We start from the raw sequence: 18,518 nt of genomic DNA on the forward strand, positions 1-18,518 counted from the left end.
AGAGAAGGCCTGTCCAAGAACGTTTACCTTAAAGACTGAATCACAGGCAGGACAGCAGCTGTCCAAAACAGACAACACCTTTTCTCTGACACCTTGTGTTCTGTTTTATTAGAAATTGTCTGAATCATCTCGACACCGCATCGGGTGATGCCGTACGAATGAAATATCTTTCAGCTAAAACAGAATATTTCAGAAGGCAAACATCTGCTTTATAAACATATTCATACTCTGTACAAGATTCCCCTTTTCATCCAGAAAAAAACTGTCTCAGTCCATCATCTATCTAAACATACATTGTCTGAATTACTATTAAAAAGGAAGAGTTACAAGCAGTTTTTTTATGTGAGCTAACCAGGGCATGGGGCCATGAAGGAGTCATGCGTGCACTCAGATATTGCGACAGCAAGTCAAGATGCATAAAAAGAACCATGTGAGCACTGTTTAGCACGCACCCTGCAGCTGAAAACAATGATAATTACACTCCAGTTCAAACAGGTGGGATTTTATGTTGTCCCATCTCCAGGAGAGGTATTAGAGTCAACACACATAAATATTGTAGTCGGACAGTGGATTAGAGGGAGCTACATTAATCATCTGTTCTTACAAAGACTTGGAAAAAGGCCTGTGCTCTGTGAAAGCTGGCTCCACTCACACTGAGAAAAAGTAAACAAAAGGTCCCCATCTCCCTCGTGTACTGGCACTGCAAAATAAATAAAAGTAAATATAGATATATGCGGTTTAGTTATGTCCTCTCCCAGCAAACACAATAATTAAATATGAACCTACACAGCCAAACATCACAGGCTTCACTCTACAACCAGACCTACCTCTGTCACAGATCACAATGCTTTGGACTATAAGGGGCACGTCAAGACAAATATATATTTTTTGTGTTGGAAAAATCTTCCCGGTGCAGCAGGTGATGCCCTTGTCACAGCGCATCGCCACGGCTGAGTACACGTAGCGGAAACGCTGTGGCAGTTTATTCTGGGAAACTGCTGTCGCCTCCTATTTCAGGTTTGTTACCATTTTGGGGGAGAAAAAAGTTTCTGATGTAAACGAAAGACGCCGCTGTGTTTTTGAGGCACGCAGGAGAACCAAATCCTGTTTGTATTGTGATTCCTTGTGTAATGAAAATGAAATGTAAAGCTACATTATGAAGTGGGTTCAGCGATTTTTATATAAATGTATCATCATCGCCTAGAAATTCAGTAGAGGTTTAAGTAGTACGTGGAAGAAAGAGTTGCATCATAGAAAGATATGAAACCCCCTCCTTCAGTAAGTGCAGTTTTTAATGTGGATCCTGCTACCACTATGTGAGAAGCACTTTTCTATTAGCTGAAATACTCTCTGAGCACTTTTATGAAAGTATGAATAAAGAAGAAAGGCAGGCTTCTTCCCAAATTCTGTATTATGGCAGAGAGCATATTTTTAGAGGAAAGTGACAGCTTAGGGGTTTGCACGCTACACTGGTTCCATCAAAAAGAATAACCTTTTGAAATTTACAACAAGGACAAACCTTCCATAAAAACCTGTATCATTGTGGAGACCAAATAAGCTCAACTAGAGTCAGAGATATTAATTCCTGTCAAGCAAGAATGACAGAAAATCCGGCGGGTCTGATAGTGTCTTTTAAGTGCCGGATTATGTTGTCCTATTCCTCCCCACCTCGTGTTGTTTATATGCACACTGCGGCAAGATTGTATCTAGACTAATGTATGCAGAATCCTGATCACAGCCTCACCACTTTTCCGAATCAGGGTGGGGGAAATCCAACCTGTCAGTTTATTATCACAAAAAAATTGGCTGCAGTTGTTTTGACAAATATGCAAATTCTATCTAATAAGTTAGTGAGACAAATGAGGTACCTCTGACAGTAAGAATAGAGCTCTGAATAAACATTTGAGTTCCTGCCGAGGTCTGAGTTATATTGGATCAAACTGTCAACAACAGCAGTGTTGTATATGCCTTGATATACACTGTAGCGGCCTAATGGGAGAGAAAAATGGGATAATAAAGCCATAATGGTGAAAATCACACTGTGGCTCTCATTCTAATGAGCCAGCTCATAAGTCATCACCAATGTGCAGACCCTAACAACATGACCTTTATATTTTTAGTTAGTTTAATATAGACTTCTGGATTTATAACAGCATATTCGCCACTGCATGCTTCATATTCAAGATGCAGTCACAATATCACTCCGAAAAAAAACTTTACAGAGGCAGTTTAGCTAACGGCCCTGTAGCAGCGACTGCTCAGTAGCTCAGTATGAATCTGCATGCTTGTGTTTCTCTGTGTGTATGTGTGTGCGCCTGTACATCACAGAGACTTCAGAGAAGAGTACGTTATCTTGCATGCTGGTATGCACACCTACACACACCTTCTGACATACACTGTATGAGCCCCCCACAGATCAAGTAAAAAAGAAATCCAGACAACAAAGCCAGTAACACCTGCTCTAATCCAAACTTAATGACAGTCGAAGTGAAGCAAGGTGCACACGCAGAGGTTCACACTATCATACACACACGCATACACAAGACACATCCTAAGCTCTAGTTAACACAGGGTGGCAACAACAAGGTCTGCCTGAGGTCTCCCAGCTAAGGAGGCAGAATGAGCTCACACACCGAGCAGCCGTGTACACAACATCTAACAGTGTTAAAAGCCATTAGAAATCACAGTGTTTAACACTGCTGTCATCTCTGCTTCCTTTCTCTCCTCTTCCTCTCTCATTACTACATTAAAAAGAGTTATGTAAGGCTGCCGAACAGTCAGCCACAAAGCCAACCGAGTTATGCAAGTCCCCGGACCTTGATCTCCTCGCAATCGTCACACATCCACAGTTACACACACCTGCGCAGGGCACTAGGTGGGAGCTTCCCCGGGCTCCTGTCTGATGCTGTGCTGTAGCAGCTGCTCTGGGCCTCTGGTAGCTCTCCCTTCTCCCGCAACATGAAGGTGGCTGCAGAGGAAATGATGCCCACCCCGTCCCGCACCCGTGTCTCGAGCGGGTACTCCCAGTCATCATAGGACACAGAGATCATACCCAGGGGGAAGACCTGAGAGGGGGAGGAGAGGACAACTAAGAAACGACACATATGGTTTGTAAGCTTCAAGTTTAGTTTAATTTGACATTTTTACCCCAGATTTGAAACATCCATATGCATTTCTCAAAGGTGTCAGGCGGATGATTTATTGGTTCTGTCTGTCCTCCGGAAATAATTCATAGCTGGCTACTAGATGCGTGTGAACAGACTGTATGTCTATAAACTGAATTACTCATTCAGGTATCGCCTACATCTTGCAGCTGTCATTGAAAAAAATAACTGTATAGCTCAAACTTTATCTCTCTGAAGCAGACTGAGCAAACATCAGAAAAACAAATGCAGGCACAGCAATCTGTCTGTCTACCGTACAGTACTTTGTTTTTACATTTTAATTTGGCTTTAGTTGTAGAGTCAGATCCATGACTGAGAAAGAAATCAGAGACGGAAACCCAACACAAACAGGAAGACTCGAGTCAGAGATGGAGAAGAATTAGGAGAATAAACACTTGAAAGGCTTTTGAAAAGTGAGTATTTTATGCCTTTGGGGCTGATCATATGTTGTTACGTACAAAGTAGTGTAAAAGATGACTTTTTGCTGGATTATCTGTAAATTAGTATGCTCTGACGTGAACTGTATTAGCGGTCAACATGATTTGTCTTTGAAGCATCTTTTAATATGTAATACATGGATTAAAGATGAAGTTTCACAAATTCTGGGAATTCTGCACAGACACACAACGTCACTTGTCTATGTAATCGCATCTGCCTGCCAGCCCCTCTTAACCCTACTAATTAAGAATTTCTATCTTGCTTGTCTGATCTACAGACAAACAAAAACAGGTAGAAACACAATATTGCAACCAGGGTTCAACTGCCAGGGTAATTGTTTTGGCTGGAAGCTTTGATTTCCTGGAATCTTGCTGTCGTGAGGTTATAAAGAGTTTAACAGCGTTCAAGAGTCGAAACCAGCCAGCCCCTCATAAAACATCTATCACAATTACATTTGATATTTTAATCTGTAATCTTCATATATATATATATATATATATATATATATATATATATATATATATATATATATATATGATGCATATATACAATATGTCAGAGTTTTTATTTATTTAACTAGATGTGAAACAATTAATCTGGGGGTACGGGGAATTATATTATTTTTTATTTAACTTTTTTCAAAAAAGCTGACCATGTATCGTATGTCAGCATTCATAAATAAGAGGGGAAATCTGGGATAGTCAACAGATGACCTGCAACAGCCTGGGATCAAAAACACTGCTTGTCTTGTCAAACCACTCAAAAGTGGCCACCTGTTACTACATATGGGACCTCACTACCTCAGGGGTAAAGTCTGGGTTGCCAGTGGTGAGACTGGACACGATCCAGATGTAACCAGCTCCTATCAGACCCAAGGACCGAGCCTCCTCCATTATATACCTGTCAAACAAAGGAGACAGATCCAAAGCTGAAGTCTGTGAAGGCAGTGTGTGACAAAGAGACAGAAATGGCGCAACGAAACAACACTCGCAAATACTTACAAGGCTTCATCCTTGGAGCAGTAGAGCAATATAACAGGACTCTGGATCCTCTTGAGTGCAATGTGTGATTTAGAGTTTGGGTCACCATCCACAGCATCTAGAGTCACCACACTCTGCATGTCCCATCGCACAAAGCTGTAACAATAAACCATTAAACAATAACACACAGCTTGTCAGCTGTCATAAATAAAGGAAAGAAAACAACATGTGCGTTTGTATGTGGTGTTTTCATTACCTGTGATCCACAGTTACCCTCAGCGTGCTTATGAATTCCTGGTACCCGGGGAACTTGGATGTGACGATAGAAAAAACATGCCAGTCGTATTCCTCCATGATAGCAAGCATGAGCAGAGCCTCCTGCTGCAGAGCCGCGCCGAACTGGAAGAATGTGGATTTCTCATCCTGCAATGACATGTGGCGCCAGCAGCACAGACAGTCAGCAGATTTTTCAGAGGAAGTAAATTAATTGCAGAAAAAGGGATAAAAAAAGGCACTGGAGTCTATGTGAGCAAAAAACCAGAATTAGAGCCCTTTTCAATTTTACAATCAGCGAGACAGACCGAGGGAAGAAGGGAGATAAGAGAGACTTGCAAGAGCTGGAGAAGCGACAAGTAGAGAGGGAAAATGGGAAAGGGCCGAAGAGATGCTGAGAGATTCAGACAACAAGTGAGACTGCACAGCAAGAAGAGTGACTGCTGGCAACAAGGGGGGCCTAATGGTAGGAGATAACTGCCTCATAACTCACAGGTTTGATTCACTTCAGCACTCCGTAGCCAATATACCAAACAGCCAGGCATTGTCTTGAAAGGTAATTGAGCCAAATACTGATGTCTCCGATCATGTGAACTGACTTAAAAACATTTGAGTCATTGAATGTTTTGTTTTTTTCCTTTTTCCCCCCGTGCTAACTGCAACAATATAAAGTCATCCTATAACTGTCTCATTTGGAAACCATCGTCTCTAAACTGCGGATCGAAATGTTCACAGCTTTGGAGCAATAACTCACAATGCCATGCACACTTAAATCATTTCGTCTCAGATTCAGGAGGAAACTGTGTGAGAGTAAAAGAGCAGTATGCACTATCAAAACCAAAGCAGCTGTTAAGCAGAATGAAACCCCAAACCGAGTGTGAAATAAGTTGCTAATGATCGCAGAATGTATATTTGCATGAAGGATAATCTACCCCCAACAAACAGACAGCAACACGGCCGAGCCACTAGAGAGGGAGGGAGAAAAGAGGAGGACGGGGTGGGGGTGTGGACGGGGAGAAAGAGAAAAAGGCTGAGAGGGGTGAATGAGATGGAGAAAAATGTTCCAGCCCTCTGAGTGAGATTGAGATACCTGCTGCAGAAAGAAGTGGGGGGAAAAGTATGTGAGCGAGAGAGAGAGAGAGAGAGAGAGAGACACTGACATCAAACCCTCCTTCACTATGACTGTGCCTCTATTCTGCAGGCAGAAAGATCACACGCGCACATACATGCTTTAACCCTCTTTCAGCAGAGGGCATCGAAAAACGTGACACATTAAACATCAAAGCCCTCGTGAACACAGACGAAGAGTCCGTTCTTCTCTTCAGTTGTGCGTGCATGTGTGCGTCTATGCTGTTTGCGCACGTAAAAGGGCTCAGGCCCAGTACTTTGGTCCAACAAAAATTTCTCGGCTGTAGCCGTAACGCACATCAGATCCAACACGCCTCCCTCAACCACAAGAAAAAAAGGAGAAAAGTGGGAAGGGGAGAGGATGAAATTGTACTTCAAAAAGATCTATCTTGCTGTTTTCATCTGTGTGTGTGTGTGTGTGTGTGGCTTTATACTTTACTGAGGTTTAGAAAAAGGAAAAAAAAAGAAATCTCCCTCTGTGTGGCAACAGGCACATCCTCAGCTCTTCCTAGATAAGAGGGACACACAAGCACAGGTACTACCACACACTAACACTCGCTTATATTCAAGTGCACAGCTGTACACTCACATATAAATCAGTGCGAGTGAGATTACAAGCAATCTGATTTGTCAGGTAGCCGGTCAACCTAATTATCTGCCAGAGCTTTAATAACGGTGATGATTTTGGGTCACTCTTTTCTACTTTTGACCACTGCAGATTATTAGTCGTCAAGGCAAATTGTTAAGATCCGGAACAAAGGAACATCCTGACATTGCTACAAAGTCCGACTTGCCTGATTGTCTGAGTCGTCTTGTAAACAAGACCAAATTTACATATAATAGCCACATTATCTAAATCATTCATGTGTAAATGAGTGCACTCAAAATGACAGTAATAATGCATGTGCACAACTGCAGCAACAGCAAGTGCGTCAATATCGGAACGAGGAAGCCAGCAAACCATGAGTGATTTTTACCACTGATTAGGTAATTATTGTACTATGCACCTCGGTTTTCACATTTAAATAAGTTTGCCTAGCCTGAAAGGTTTCGAGATTGTTGGTTGGACACATAAAGCAACTGAATATAAAATATCTTGTTTTAAATTTTATCATTGTGCGCATTGTATTGCAACACACACAAAGCTTCTTAGGTGGTGCTAAAAGTTATATGTACTGACTGGCTTCTGACTGTACTGACACTTCATTTGGTACACCTGGTCAACTGCTTGTTAAACCTAATATCTTATAAACCTAATCTACCCACACATGGCAGCAACTCAGTGCTTCCAGGCATGTAGACATGGTCAAAACAAACTGCTGAAGTTCAAATAGTGCTTCAGAATCAAAAAGAAAGGTGATGTAGGTGACTTTGAATGTGCATTGTTGTTGGTGCCAGACGGCCTCGTTTGAAACAAGCTCCTCTGCTGTAATTTTTTCACACAACCATCTCAGTTGTATAGCGAATGGTCCAAAAAAGAGAAACTATTGAATAAGTGGTAGTTTTCAGGGTGAAGATGCCTCGTTGATCTGAGAGGTCAGAGGAGAATGGCCAGACTGCTTGAAAGTGACTGGGAGGCAAGAGTAACTCAAATAATCACTCTTCTCTATAATCAAGGTATGCAGAAGAGCTTCACTGCAGAAGAGAATCTCTGAAGGTGGACTACAGCAGCAGAGGACCACAGCCTGTCAGCTAAGAACAGGACACTGTGGCTATAATACGCACTGGCTCACCAAATTTGGACAATAGAAGATTGCCTAGGCTGATGAGTTTTGATTTCTGCTCCAATATGTAGATGGTAGAGTGCGAATTAGGTGTAAACAACATAAAGTGTGGGTCCGTCCTGCTTCGTATGAGCAGTTCAGACTGCTGCTAGTGATGAAATAGTGTGGGGAATATGTTCTTGGTAGCTTTGGACCCCCTGGTACCAACTGATCATTGTTTAAACACCACAACCTACTGGAGTATTGTTGCTGACCATGTCCATCAGTTTATGACCTCGTTGTACCCATCTTCTGATGACTGCTTCTAGCAGGTTAACAAACCATGTCACAAAATTCAAAAAATCTCAAACTGATTTCTTGAACATGCGAATGAGTTCACTGTATACAAATGGCCTCCATAGTCACCACATCTCAGTTCAAATTTGGCAAGTATGCAGCGGTGTTTCAGAAGCCAATTAGCCTGGGACTAGCAACGCATACCCAATAAAGTGTCCAGTGAGTGTATGTTCATGGTATATTTACACCTGTCATCGTAATCGAAGCTGTGCTTTATTGAAAATGAACAGCCAAAAGAAAAAAGAAAAAAGATGAAAGCCATAGAAAGAAACCTCTTTGTAGGAAATGAGTCTTCTTTGTCTGAGAAGGCCTTTGTATTAGAATAGTAATCTTATTTTAAGACAATATATCCAACTTTGTTATAATAGGATACTCCAGCTAACACTGAGCTACAGTTAACAGGCTTGAACAAATCGCTTACATAATATTCCAGCAGAGGAACAAGATTGTTTTCCCTAATTTAAGAGTAAGACCTCTTGCATAACTTCTCAATTTAAGCTTCCTGGTAAAACTCTGGATCTAACCAAGACTTGCAGTCTTACATCTCACCATAAAGTCCTATTCATCTCATTTTGAGAACAATATACTATGTAAGAGCTGATTGTGTAAGATTATCCAGATTGTTTTAAGAATATATGTTTTATTTCTTAGTGAAGCTGGTGGATCTGAAGCTAGTTATTCTACAACAAAATTCAAGCTTAATTACCATCAGCTGTATGAGGCAACATCTTCTTACACTGCTTTCAGCTGCAAGACTGTTGCAAAGGCAAAGACTGTCCAGTAACAAGAGCTTAAATCACACTTATATTTCTTATTTATATAAATGCTGGTGTTGCATTTGCATCAAACATTTTGTATTATCAGCAGTATCATCAGACACCCCATTATGGTTATTAGTTTCTGATTTTAAGTAGAACATCAGAAGGGTGCACACTGTTAGAATAAACCGGTTGAATAACCTGATGTGTGATCATCCACCCTTTCAGCATCTATCAGCTCTGTTTTCCTGGGCAGGTGTATTAGATTATAGTAGCATATGCTCACAGATCTCTATTCGGAGCAATAAAATGAACAGTCCAGATGTTTTTTTTTATTAGTTCACAGACACTTACACTTCCTCTGGTCCTTTCATTAGTGAACTTATCACCAGTAAGAAAAAGTCACTTTACAGCGCCTGCATTTTAACTCATCCCAGCCGAATAGGTGCAGGTGTAATGAATAACCCTAATGACTATTGAGATGCATTAAGTGTCACATCAATCCATTTCAACCAGCCAGCAAAATACCTGGAAAGGACTCACCTAAATGGGATGCATCCATTGTTACTGGCATCAGCTACACCTGTGTTTTTCCTGCCTCGACAGTTAAAAAATGTTGGTTGTTTTCTCCTCCATATGCATCACTTTGGGGACTTGACCAAGCTCCTTCTTAACTTAAAAAAAAAGCCACCCAAAGCAGCTTTGTGGTTCAGTGACCTGACACAATTTATACAGTTGGAAAAAATAAAGTACGCTCGCAAGGCGTCGAAGGAGAGATTCTTTGCCGTTTGGGATACATTAAAACCATAGCCACCTGATAGATGCTTGACAGCTGCCATACATCCTTTTTCTGTGTGATTATGATTAATTTTGTGCAAACTACTGCCCTTTAGGTGCACATCTTCAAATATGGTGAATTTTCTTGTATCTCATTTAAATTCACTTTATTCATCTATTTATTTTAATTTTTTTCCCCTCTGGATCGGTGTCCAACATGTTCTTGGGGTGGGGTAAATATATAAAAAGGAGCATTGTGGCCTTGCTACATGTATATCTTCGTATTACATTTTGATGCTCAATAAACAGAAAAAAAAGGTGACCAATGACTTCCATACACTTTGAAATTCAGTTCAGACGGTGGTTTGATTCCTCAAACCTCTACACGCCAAAGTGTTCACTGCTCCACTCTCATTGGTACGTGAGCTCATGTTTGAACGGGTGAATGAGAACGTCAAGCAGTTGTAGAACTGCAAATACAATATTTGCAGTTTCATATTTCACATTAATAAACAAAAAAACATTTTAAAAAAGAACTGACTAGATTTAAGTGTCATTTCTCTTGCAGTTTAAAAAGAAACCTTCCTCATTGAAACATTCTTTGGAGAAACCCTTTTTCACTGATCTCAGTTAGTGTTTAAGAAAACTTCAAGGACATTTAAGCTAGTTAAAAAAACATATTTGCACTGAACTGTGTTGCCATGGATAAGAGTATCAACATGTGGCCAGATTTAGGCACAACTACGGCACACAGGTCTCACTCAGACTCACTGGATGTGATGAAACCGATACATGTTGCGAAAGCAGCTCGGGTGAGTTGAAGGTTAATGCCAACAACGGATGGAAAGAATGTGACAGGCAAAAGAGGATGAAGCAAGGAGTGTTTTCCACTACAGAAAGGTGCCTGTTTTTAATGCTGTGCTGCCTGACACCTCAAAGATCACGGCCGTTCCATATTGATTTTTGGCCTTGTCTCTTGTGTACAGAGATTTTCACGGATTCTCTGACTGACTCTTTTAAAGATATTGGGAACAGCAGATGATGAAATTCCCATGTCCTTTGTTATTTCACACTGAAAAAGGTTATTTTAAAATTGTTTGTGTTTAAGAGAGTAGTGATACCCTCCCTGTCTTTACTTCTAAAAGAGTTTCTCTTAGATGCCCTTTTAATACCCAATTATCAAATTTTCCTGCAGGCAATTAACATAATTAGAAGTGAGATTTTCCGCTTGGTATTTTTTTTCTTTTCGTATAACTTTAATAATCCCTAATTGTCCCTGTCTCAGCTTTTAGACAAGATCATATATTTAAAAAGACATTTTCAGAGTTTCAAAATCTGATGTGTTTCATTTTTGCCTTTTTAACACTGTAAAGACCCCTCATACTTTAGACAGATACTCGAGAACGTGTTTTCCGCAGCCGCTAATTCCATAAAACCTCACATGAGATGTTGGTGAGGACTTTTAGCCTGACTCGCAGGTTTACCTCTAATCTTTTTCTGTTCTTTTTTGTAGTTAAACCACAAATGTTTGTGCTCTTTTTTTGTTTGAGGGGTGTTAAAAATGTACTGTGTGTGTTTGAATTACACGAGTGTGTTTGGATACCTGTGCATATCTGAGTTTAAAACATTTATGGCAAAACATTATTGCAAACTGCCTTAGATTACCAACTTAGACTACTAACTGCCTGGATGACTGAGAACCTACACAGACATATATTTGTAAACTGCTACACAGATAAAGCTAAAGCCACAGGTGTTTTTCATTTCTAGTATTTGTGTCTAGGCGTTTCTTTGTGTAGTTATTTAAATGATGATTTATGTTCCAAGCAGTCTGACACATTTTATAACACTTGTTTGATTTTTGTTTTTTTTGGTGAAATGGGATGTTTTGTTGGTTTAGTGACGAGTTGTTCATTACTCCTACAGTTTAAAGATTGTAGCTAAGCATTCATTTATTTTCTTAATAGCTCACTCAATTCAGAGTTGCAGGGAAGCTGCAGCCTATTGCAGTGGTCACGGTTTAAAATGCGGGGCACTCCTTTGACAGGTCTCCAATCTATCACAGCAGTGAGACACAGACACATCCATTCTCATATTCACGCATACAGCCAGTTTAAAATCACCAATTAACTTAACATGCAAGTCTTTGGATTGTAGGAGGAACCAGAAGTGCTGTGCAATACTCTAAATTTTGGTATTTGCGTCAGAGCAAGAATCTTCTTGCTCTGACGCAACAGTGCTGCCGAGGCATCAGAACGCCCCTCCTTTAAAACAATGTTTTGAAATACAGAAATGTTTGAAGGAATCAGTATTGTGGAGCTGTCCACCACTGACCTGTGCCTGCAGCAGTGCGTGGATAAAGCAACTGCACCCTTTGAGTACGGATCAAAGGAAAGGTCAAAGTCCGCTTACTGTCCAGACCTAATACCCAGACATGGCTTTGATTTTACAGCTGTTTATTGTGTCCTGTAATGTGTTGTTCATTTAGATTCAGGATTCTTTGTCCTTTTTCCTTTTCTGTGTTATAATAATAATGGATTGCATTTATATAACGCTTTTCTAGGCACCCAAAGCGCTTTACAATTCCACTATTCATTCACTCTCACATTCACACACTGGTGGAGGCAGCTACAGTTGTACACACCAAAAACCAAAATATGAATAACCGTGCTGCAGCTGACTGCATGCTGGACTCTTGTTGTTGGCGGAGATCTGACTGGTATCGAAATGAGGTCCTCCAAATTGTACCTGTGCCACTCTTCCAGGAGGATCCTGTCCTATGACTGTTACAGCCGGACAATGCCCACCCAAACACTGCCAGGAACGCCAGAGCAGTGAAGGCCTTTCTGGATCAGGAGCATATCCAGACACTTCCTTGGCTAGCATTTAGTCCAAATATGTGTCCTACTGAGCATGCCTGGGAGATTCTGGGTCGGCATTTTCATCAGGGTTAACCACAACCAATGACCATTGCACAGCTGCAGGCTACACTAACCTGGATGGAGAGCCATTCCCTCAACAGATTGGGACATTTTTACAGACCTTGGGCAGACAGGTGTGCTGCGTGCATTGCATCCAGAGGAGGCCATGCCTCACAGTAAATATCTCGCATGTACATATATGACAGTGTCAGTGTAATAAATTTATTTAAAATAAAAACTTGTGCTTTATTTTTAGTATAGATATTCTCAAAAAGCAAAATGCATTTACTTTACACATGCTTTTTCTGCAGTGAAGCACTGGTACCTTATTTCTTCTTGTGTAAAAAAAAGCATAACATTAACAGTCTCACTGCACGACCAGATGAATTCATCTTTCACAGGTACACATTCTCAAATCTCATGCTTTTTTTTCAGCTACAGATTTGTGCAGTGTGCCTTCATTACCTCAGCGACGAGGGCAGAGCGAAGGACGGCGGGCATGTGGAGAATTTAGAATGAATGAGGCGAAAGTCTTTTTGGAAAACTGAAGGAGAAGATGATAATTGCTGGTGGTTGCTGAATTATAAAGGATAAGAGACGTTGACACAGACCTGCACCTTCTCATCAAATCACACAAGTCCACCAAGAAGCTTACCTATGAATAATGCATGACAAACTGCAAATGTGTCTCCACATTATAACCGCACATGCCTAGAGATTCTCTGTGCATCAATTATACAAATACAGTGAACTTCACGTACAGTTTCACATCATTCCATGTGCATGCACACGGCACATACGCATGCGCACACGCGCACAAAGAGCGGCTAAAATACAGCCTTACTCATGAGCCAGCATACTGATGAATAATACACCATCAAAACCAAGACAGTATCTCACTTATTCTCGCTCCCCCTCACACACACATGGTGCTTTATGTCAAAATTCATTTTTGTTTACAGCAATCAGATTAAGAAAATATGAAAGTGTAGTGGGAGCGGTGCAGATTCAGGCTAATGACGGATGAACTGACACATTTCTAGAAATGGCTGGGAGATGGAGTCATACGGGATAGAGGATGGAGGAGGAGTTGGAGTTGAAACTACCGTTAGTGAAGGTGGATGAAGCAAGAACTGAGCAATCACATGCTAAGACACCACAGCCAAATGACTGGAAGGAGAGTACATGACATGGGGCAGAAGGAAATAAAAGAATAAAGCCAGTGTGCGGGATGATGACAAATAGATGGGTGTGAGGGGGGAGAAGGAGGAGAAGGAGGAGGAGGGTGATGAGGCCAGCAATGTGCTATATTAATATTTAATGCAGCAGGTCAGTTAGGATAGAGCAGCTACATTAACTTAGACTGACAAAGTATGGCCCCCAAGTGCAAACAAACTAGCATGGCAAAATAAAATCTGTGTCAACAAAGTGAAGCTTCAAGGGTCACTTGTAGAAGAAAACAGCCACAGTGACAGTGGCAGAGGTTTTTTTTTCTTTTTTTCATCCCAGAATTAGATTCTGCCCAAAGTTGAGTTGTAGAAAGCTTAAAATAAATCCCCACATTATTCTAGTGAACTGAACATCAAAGTCTACTGGCTACATAGTGCAGAAAATGTACTACCTCAGTTCCCTGTGGTCTGAGATACAGGTGACTGACAAAAAAAAAGAAGTACTTTGGTATATAAATTATGGGATGGCATCAGTAAGCACATTTGGGGACAGCTGTACACAACAGATTTTGTTTTTTTGTCCTAGTCTTCCTGTGATATTAGATCTTAGTGCAATTAGGAATAATTTAACACTGCAGGTTAGTGCGTTAAGAGGGTGAAACATCGGGGCATGACAAGAGGGCCTGTCAAACATTAAAACTGAACTAAAGAGCTTCACTGGCGAACGCGACACATTTTCTGCTGCAGTCTAATTCTCTGTAAATGCTCAGCAGATGTTCTGCAAACCCAAGTGCTGACAAACACTGCTCTAAATCCATGCGCTAACATAGAATTAGCTCAGGAAATCTACTCGCAAACAAACACCTCGGGTAGCCAAGGAAAGGAATATTTTTTTACTTGACCAAAACCAGAATAATCAGGCCAAAGAGGAGTTATTCAAAGAGAGCTGCTTGTGTTAGAATAGCTTCAGTACAACGGGGGCATTTTATTCTACATGTGTACTTTGATTTCTTGGTGTTTGAACTGTGCTGTGACTTCAGGAACTCTACAAAGAGCAGTTTTATGAATATAATAGTAACACATGTTACATCAAACATCAGTCTGTGGGTATTCCTGAAAGCTGCAAGCAGGGACATCACAGTCGACAACCTCTGCTGCATTAAAAACACTGACGTAAGGCAGGTCCTTCAATAGCTAACAAGCAGAGGTCCCTTAAGCTCTATAAGCTCTTCAGTTTTAGAACACAGAGACAGGTCCCAAAGCCCACATCCACCAACCATGCACAGGCTTTCTACTTTTCTGGGATTGACAAAGAGCTATAGCATTTAGCTTGCAGACATTGGTTCCCAGTGCTAACAAAGACTACTTTAGTATTTAACAAGAGGTAAGTCCCACTGCTTAAATCTACTGTAGTATTTAAAAGTCTTGCACTCCCCGTGGAAACACAGAATACCATTTAACAGAGCGCAGAGCCCCAAAGCTAGCACAGCCTAGCTTAGATTAGGTCTCACCACACAACCATGGGAAGCACGTAATGGACAGCAGCGCAGCCTCAGATAGACAAAGCTCACAACGAAACCTCAGAATGTAAATGGGCCTGGAATACGGCGGGTCTCCTGACATTTAAAACACTTTTCCGTCTCCGACCAAACACTTAAATGGTTTTAATGTTATTTTACTGCTGAGTTATCCAGAACACACGGTCCTAAATGGTCACACTGCTGAGGATGTTACTTTTAAAGTAAAGGTCTGCATCCACTGATGTAGAGAACTATGGAAGAAGAAAAAGTTATTTCTAAAATACTTTAAAAATACGCACTAACCAGCCATTGTATCAGGTACACATGTTCAGCTACTCATTAACACAAATATCCAATCAGACCATTACATATTAGCAACTCAATGCATTTAGCCATGCAGACGAGATGACCTGAAGTTTAAACCAAGCATCAGAATGGGGAAGAAGGCCATTTTAAGTGACATTGAATGTGGCATGGTTGTTGGTGCCAGATAGAAACCTCTCTTAAACTGCAATTTTTACAGGATTTACAGAGAATGGCCTGAAAAAGAGAAAATATTATTATAAGTACCTTATTCATTTGAGCTGTGCTGCTTTGAGCTGATAGGAAGACAACTGTAACTTAAATATCCACTTGTTACAGGTAAGGTATGCAGAAGAGCATCTCTGAATGTGCAACAAAGTGAAACTTGAAGCAGATGTGCTACAACAGCAAAAGACCACAGCATGTACTACTCCACTCTCTCAGCTAAGAACAGGAAACATAGACTCGCAAAAACTGGACAAGAGAAGATTGGAAAAATGTTGCATGGTCTGATGAGTTTCGACTTCTGCTGCAACATTTGGATGCTAAAGTCAGATCAATATGAAAATCTGAATCCATCCTGGCTTATATCAGGAATTCAAACTGCTGGTGTCTGGGACATTTTATTAAAACGTTATGGATTCCTTAGTCCCAACAGAGCATTGTTTAAACATCAGTGTTTTTCTCTGAAATTATAGGAGAAAGAAATCTTTCTATCTATCTGTTATGCGAATCACCAGACACCCCATGATACAACATTATCACAGTACTTACAATATGAAATTATTGTGATTTTTAACATTTTCCAATATTTGCAAAAAAATTCAAATTCATTTATATATTTATTTGTATATTTATTTGCCTCAAGGTGGTTTATATTGTAAAGACCCTGTAATAACAGAGAGAAAAGCCCAACAATCAGATGACCACCTATGAGCAAACACCCAGCAAGAGTGGGAAGGAAAAACTCCTTTTTAACAGGAAGATACTGGGGGTATTTGCACAAATTGCATGACTGCATCACTAAAAAAAAGGCTGCCATGAGATAAGATGGACTCAGTCTGCTATCAGTCTGCCAACTTGAATGGGGTCAAACTGGTAATAACATGCAGACTTTTTATGAAAATACACCAATTAACTGTGAGAAATAACTGAAAATCACATATCTGTAGCTTTCTATAGAGACAGAAACACACATTTCACTATCACATTTGCACTTATCAACCTTTCTGTTCTACAGGAAATTAACTAGAATGCAACCAGCTGGCCTTAAAAGAGTCAAATCCCCTCAGGTTGCACTCATTGACAAAGACTCATTCATAATGATGGCAACACTTTGGCAATCTGTCTGTATTTAGAAATTAGGCAGCAATTATTTGCAGGTTGCTTCCTGTCAGACAACCTGTGCAGTCGCCGTGGTCAATTTCACTTGTGTGACTGAGCCATTAGCCTGCTCTGAATTGGGAGGAAGCTTTGTCAAGGCGAGTGTGTCCAGTGTTTTTCAGCTGAACCAATTTAATGTGAGTGTGCTTGACTAACGTTATCTCAGGATGGTGTTGAAAGAGAGGACCCTCTTTTTCTTGTTCTGTTTATTTAATTAAATACATACATTTTTGATGTCCCAGCATTGACATAACATCACCAAGCAAAAATATCACAAAACTATCTTGTATCAATTTTTTTTTATCAATCTATCAGTGTAGCATCATTTACACTTGCTCATTTACATTTCCCGTGCTACGGGAGTATGGGGTGTCTGGCCCATTGCTACGGGCCATTTGATCCCTATACAACCGTTGCAAGAGCTTGGTTCGCATTGCCGGCAATAAGTCAGACTCGTTCCCGGTGGGTGATGGGCTCCGCCAGGGCTGCCCTTTGTCACCGATTCTGTTCATAATTTTTATGGACAGGATTTCTAGGCGCAGCCAAGTGGCGGAGGGCTTTCACTTCGGTGGCCTCAGAATCTCATCTCTGCTTTTCGCGGATGATGTGGTTCTGTTGGCTTCATCGGGTGAAGGCCTCCAGCTCGCACTGGAACGGTTCGCAGCCGAGTGTGAAGCAATGGGAATGAGGATCAGCACCTCCAAATCTGAGGTCGTGGTTCTCAGCCGGAAAAGGGTGGAGTGCCCCAAGTGGAGGAGTTCAAGTATCTCGGGGTCTTGTTCGCGAGTGATGGGAGAAGGGAGCCGGAGATCGACAGACGGATTGGTGCTGCGGCCGCAGTGATGCGGACGCTGCACCGGTCCGTCGTGGTGAAGAGAGAGCTGAGTGTAAAAGCGATGCTCTCAATTTACTGGTCGATCTACGTCCCTACCCTCACCTATGGCCACGAGCTGTGGGTAGTGACCGAAAGAACGAGATCGCGAATACAAGCGGCGGAAATGAGCTTCCTCCTAAGGGTGGCTGGCCTCTCCCTTAGAGATAGGGTGAGAGGTTCAGCCATCCGGGAGGGGCTCAGAGTAGAGCCGCTGCTGCTCCACATCGAAAGGAGACGGCTGAGGTGGTTCGGGAATCTGACGAGGATATCTCCTGGGTGAGGTCATCAAGGGGAACGCCTTGGTGTTCCCCCGGATAAGCTGGAGGAGATGGCTGGGGAGAGGGAGGTCTGGGCTTCTCTGCTTAGGCTGCTGCCCCTGCGACTGCGACTTCTTACTGTATTAATTTGACTTGAAGTATTAAAAAATATATATAATGAAAGAAAAAAAAATATATATATATATATTTTATTTCAAGTTTTGGAATATTTCATGCTTATATAAAAATTTTAAACCCCTTTTAAACACACAACTAGAAAGATTTTGATATATTTAGCAAAATTTTTAAATATGGATGTTTTTAGGACGCGTTTAATTCATCATTATAATTACAAAGCCAGTAAAACTTTCCTCCTGTTTGTTTTTGCTTATGTTCGTCAAGTTTTGGAACATTTTAATGCTTATAACTGCTGCAGGTTTACCTTCATTATCTCAGAGAAGTCATAAACTCACATTTGTTTTCCAAAAATCCATTAAAAACAGCTCGCGGACA

General features: G+C 41.1%; 1 protein-coding gene across 3 annotated transcripts in view; it reads right to left on the reverse strand.

Moving 5' to 3' along the window:
* Positions 1-18,518, reverse strand: part of grin2ab (glutamate receptor, ionotropic, N-methyl D-aspartate 2A, b) — a 114,379-nt gene that overhangs the window by 25,916 nt on the left and 69,945 nt on the right. For all 3 annotated transcript variants that reach the window (XM_085163591.1, XM_085163592.1, XM_085163593.1), the window contains 4 exons: positions 4,839-5,005; positions 4,604-4,738; positions 4,403-4,502; positions 2,860-3,065 (listed from right to left, as the gene is read on the reverse strand). In XM_085163591.1, the coding sequence (XP_085019717.1) occupies positions 2,860-3,065; positions 4,403-4,502; positions 4,604-4,738; positions 4,839-5,005 (608 nt within the window). The remainder of the gene's footprint in view (positions 1-2,859; positions 3,066-4,402; positions 4,503-4,603; positions 4,739-4,838; positions 5,006-18,518) is intronic.

The sequence above is a fragment of the Neolamprologus multifasciatus genome, chromosome 6 (assembly GCF_963576455.1).
Source record: "Neolamprologus multifasciatus chromosome 6, fNeoMul1.2, whole genome shotgun sequence".
NCBI lineage: Eukaryota > Metazoa > Chordata > Actinopteri > Cichliformes > Cichlidae > Neolamprologus > Neolamprologus multifasciatus.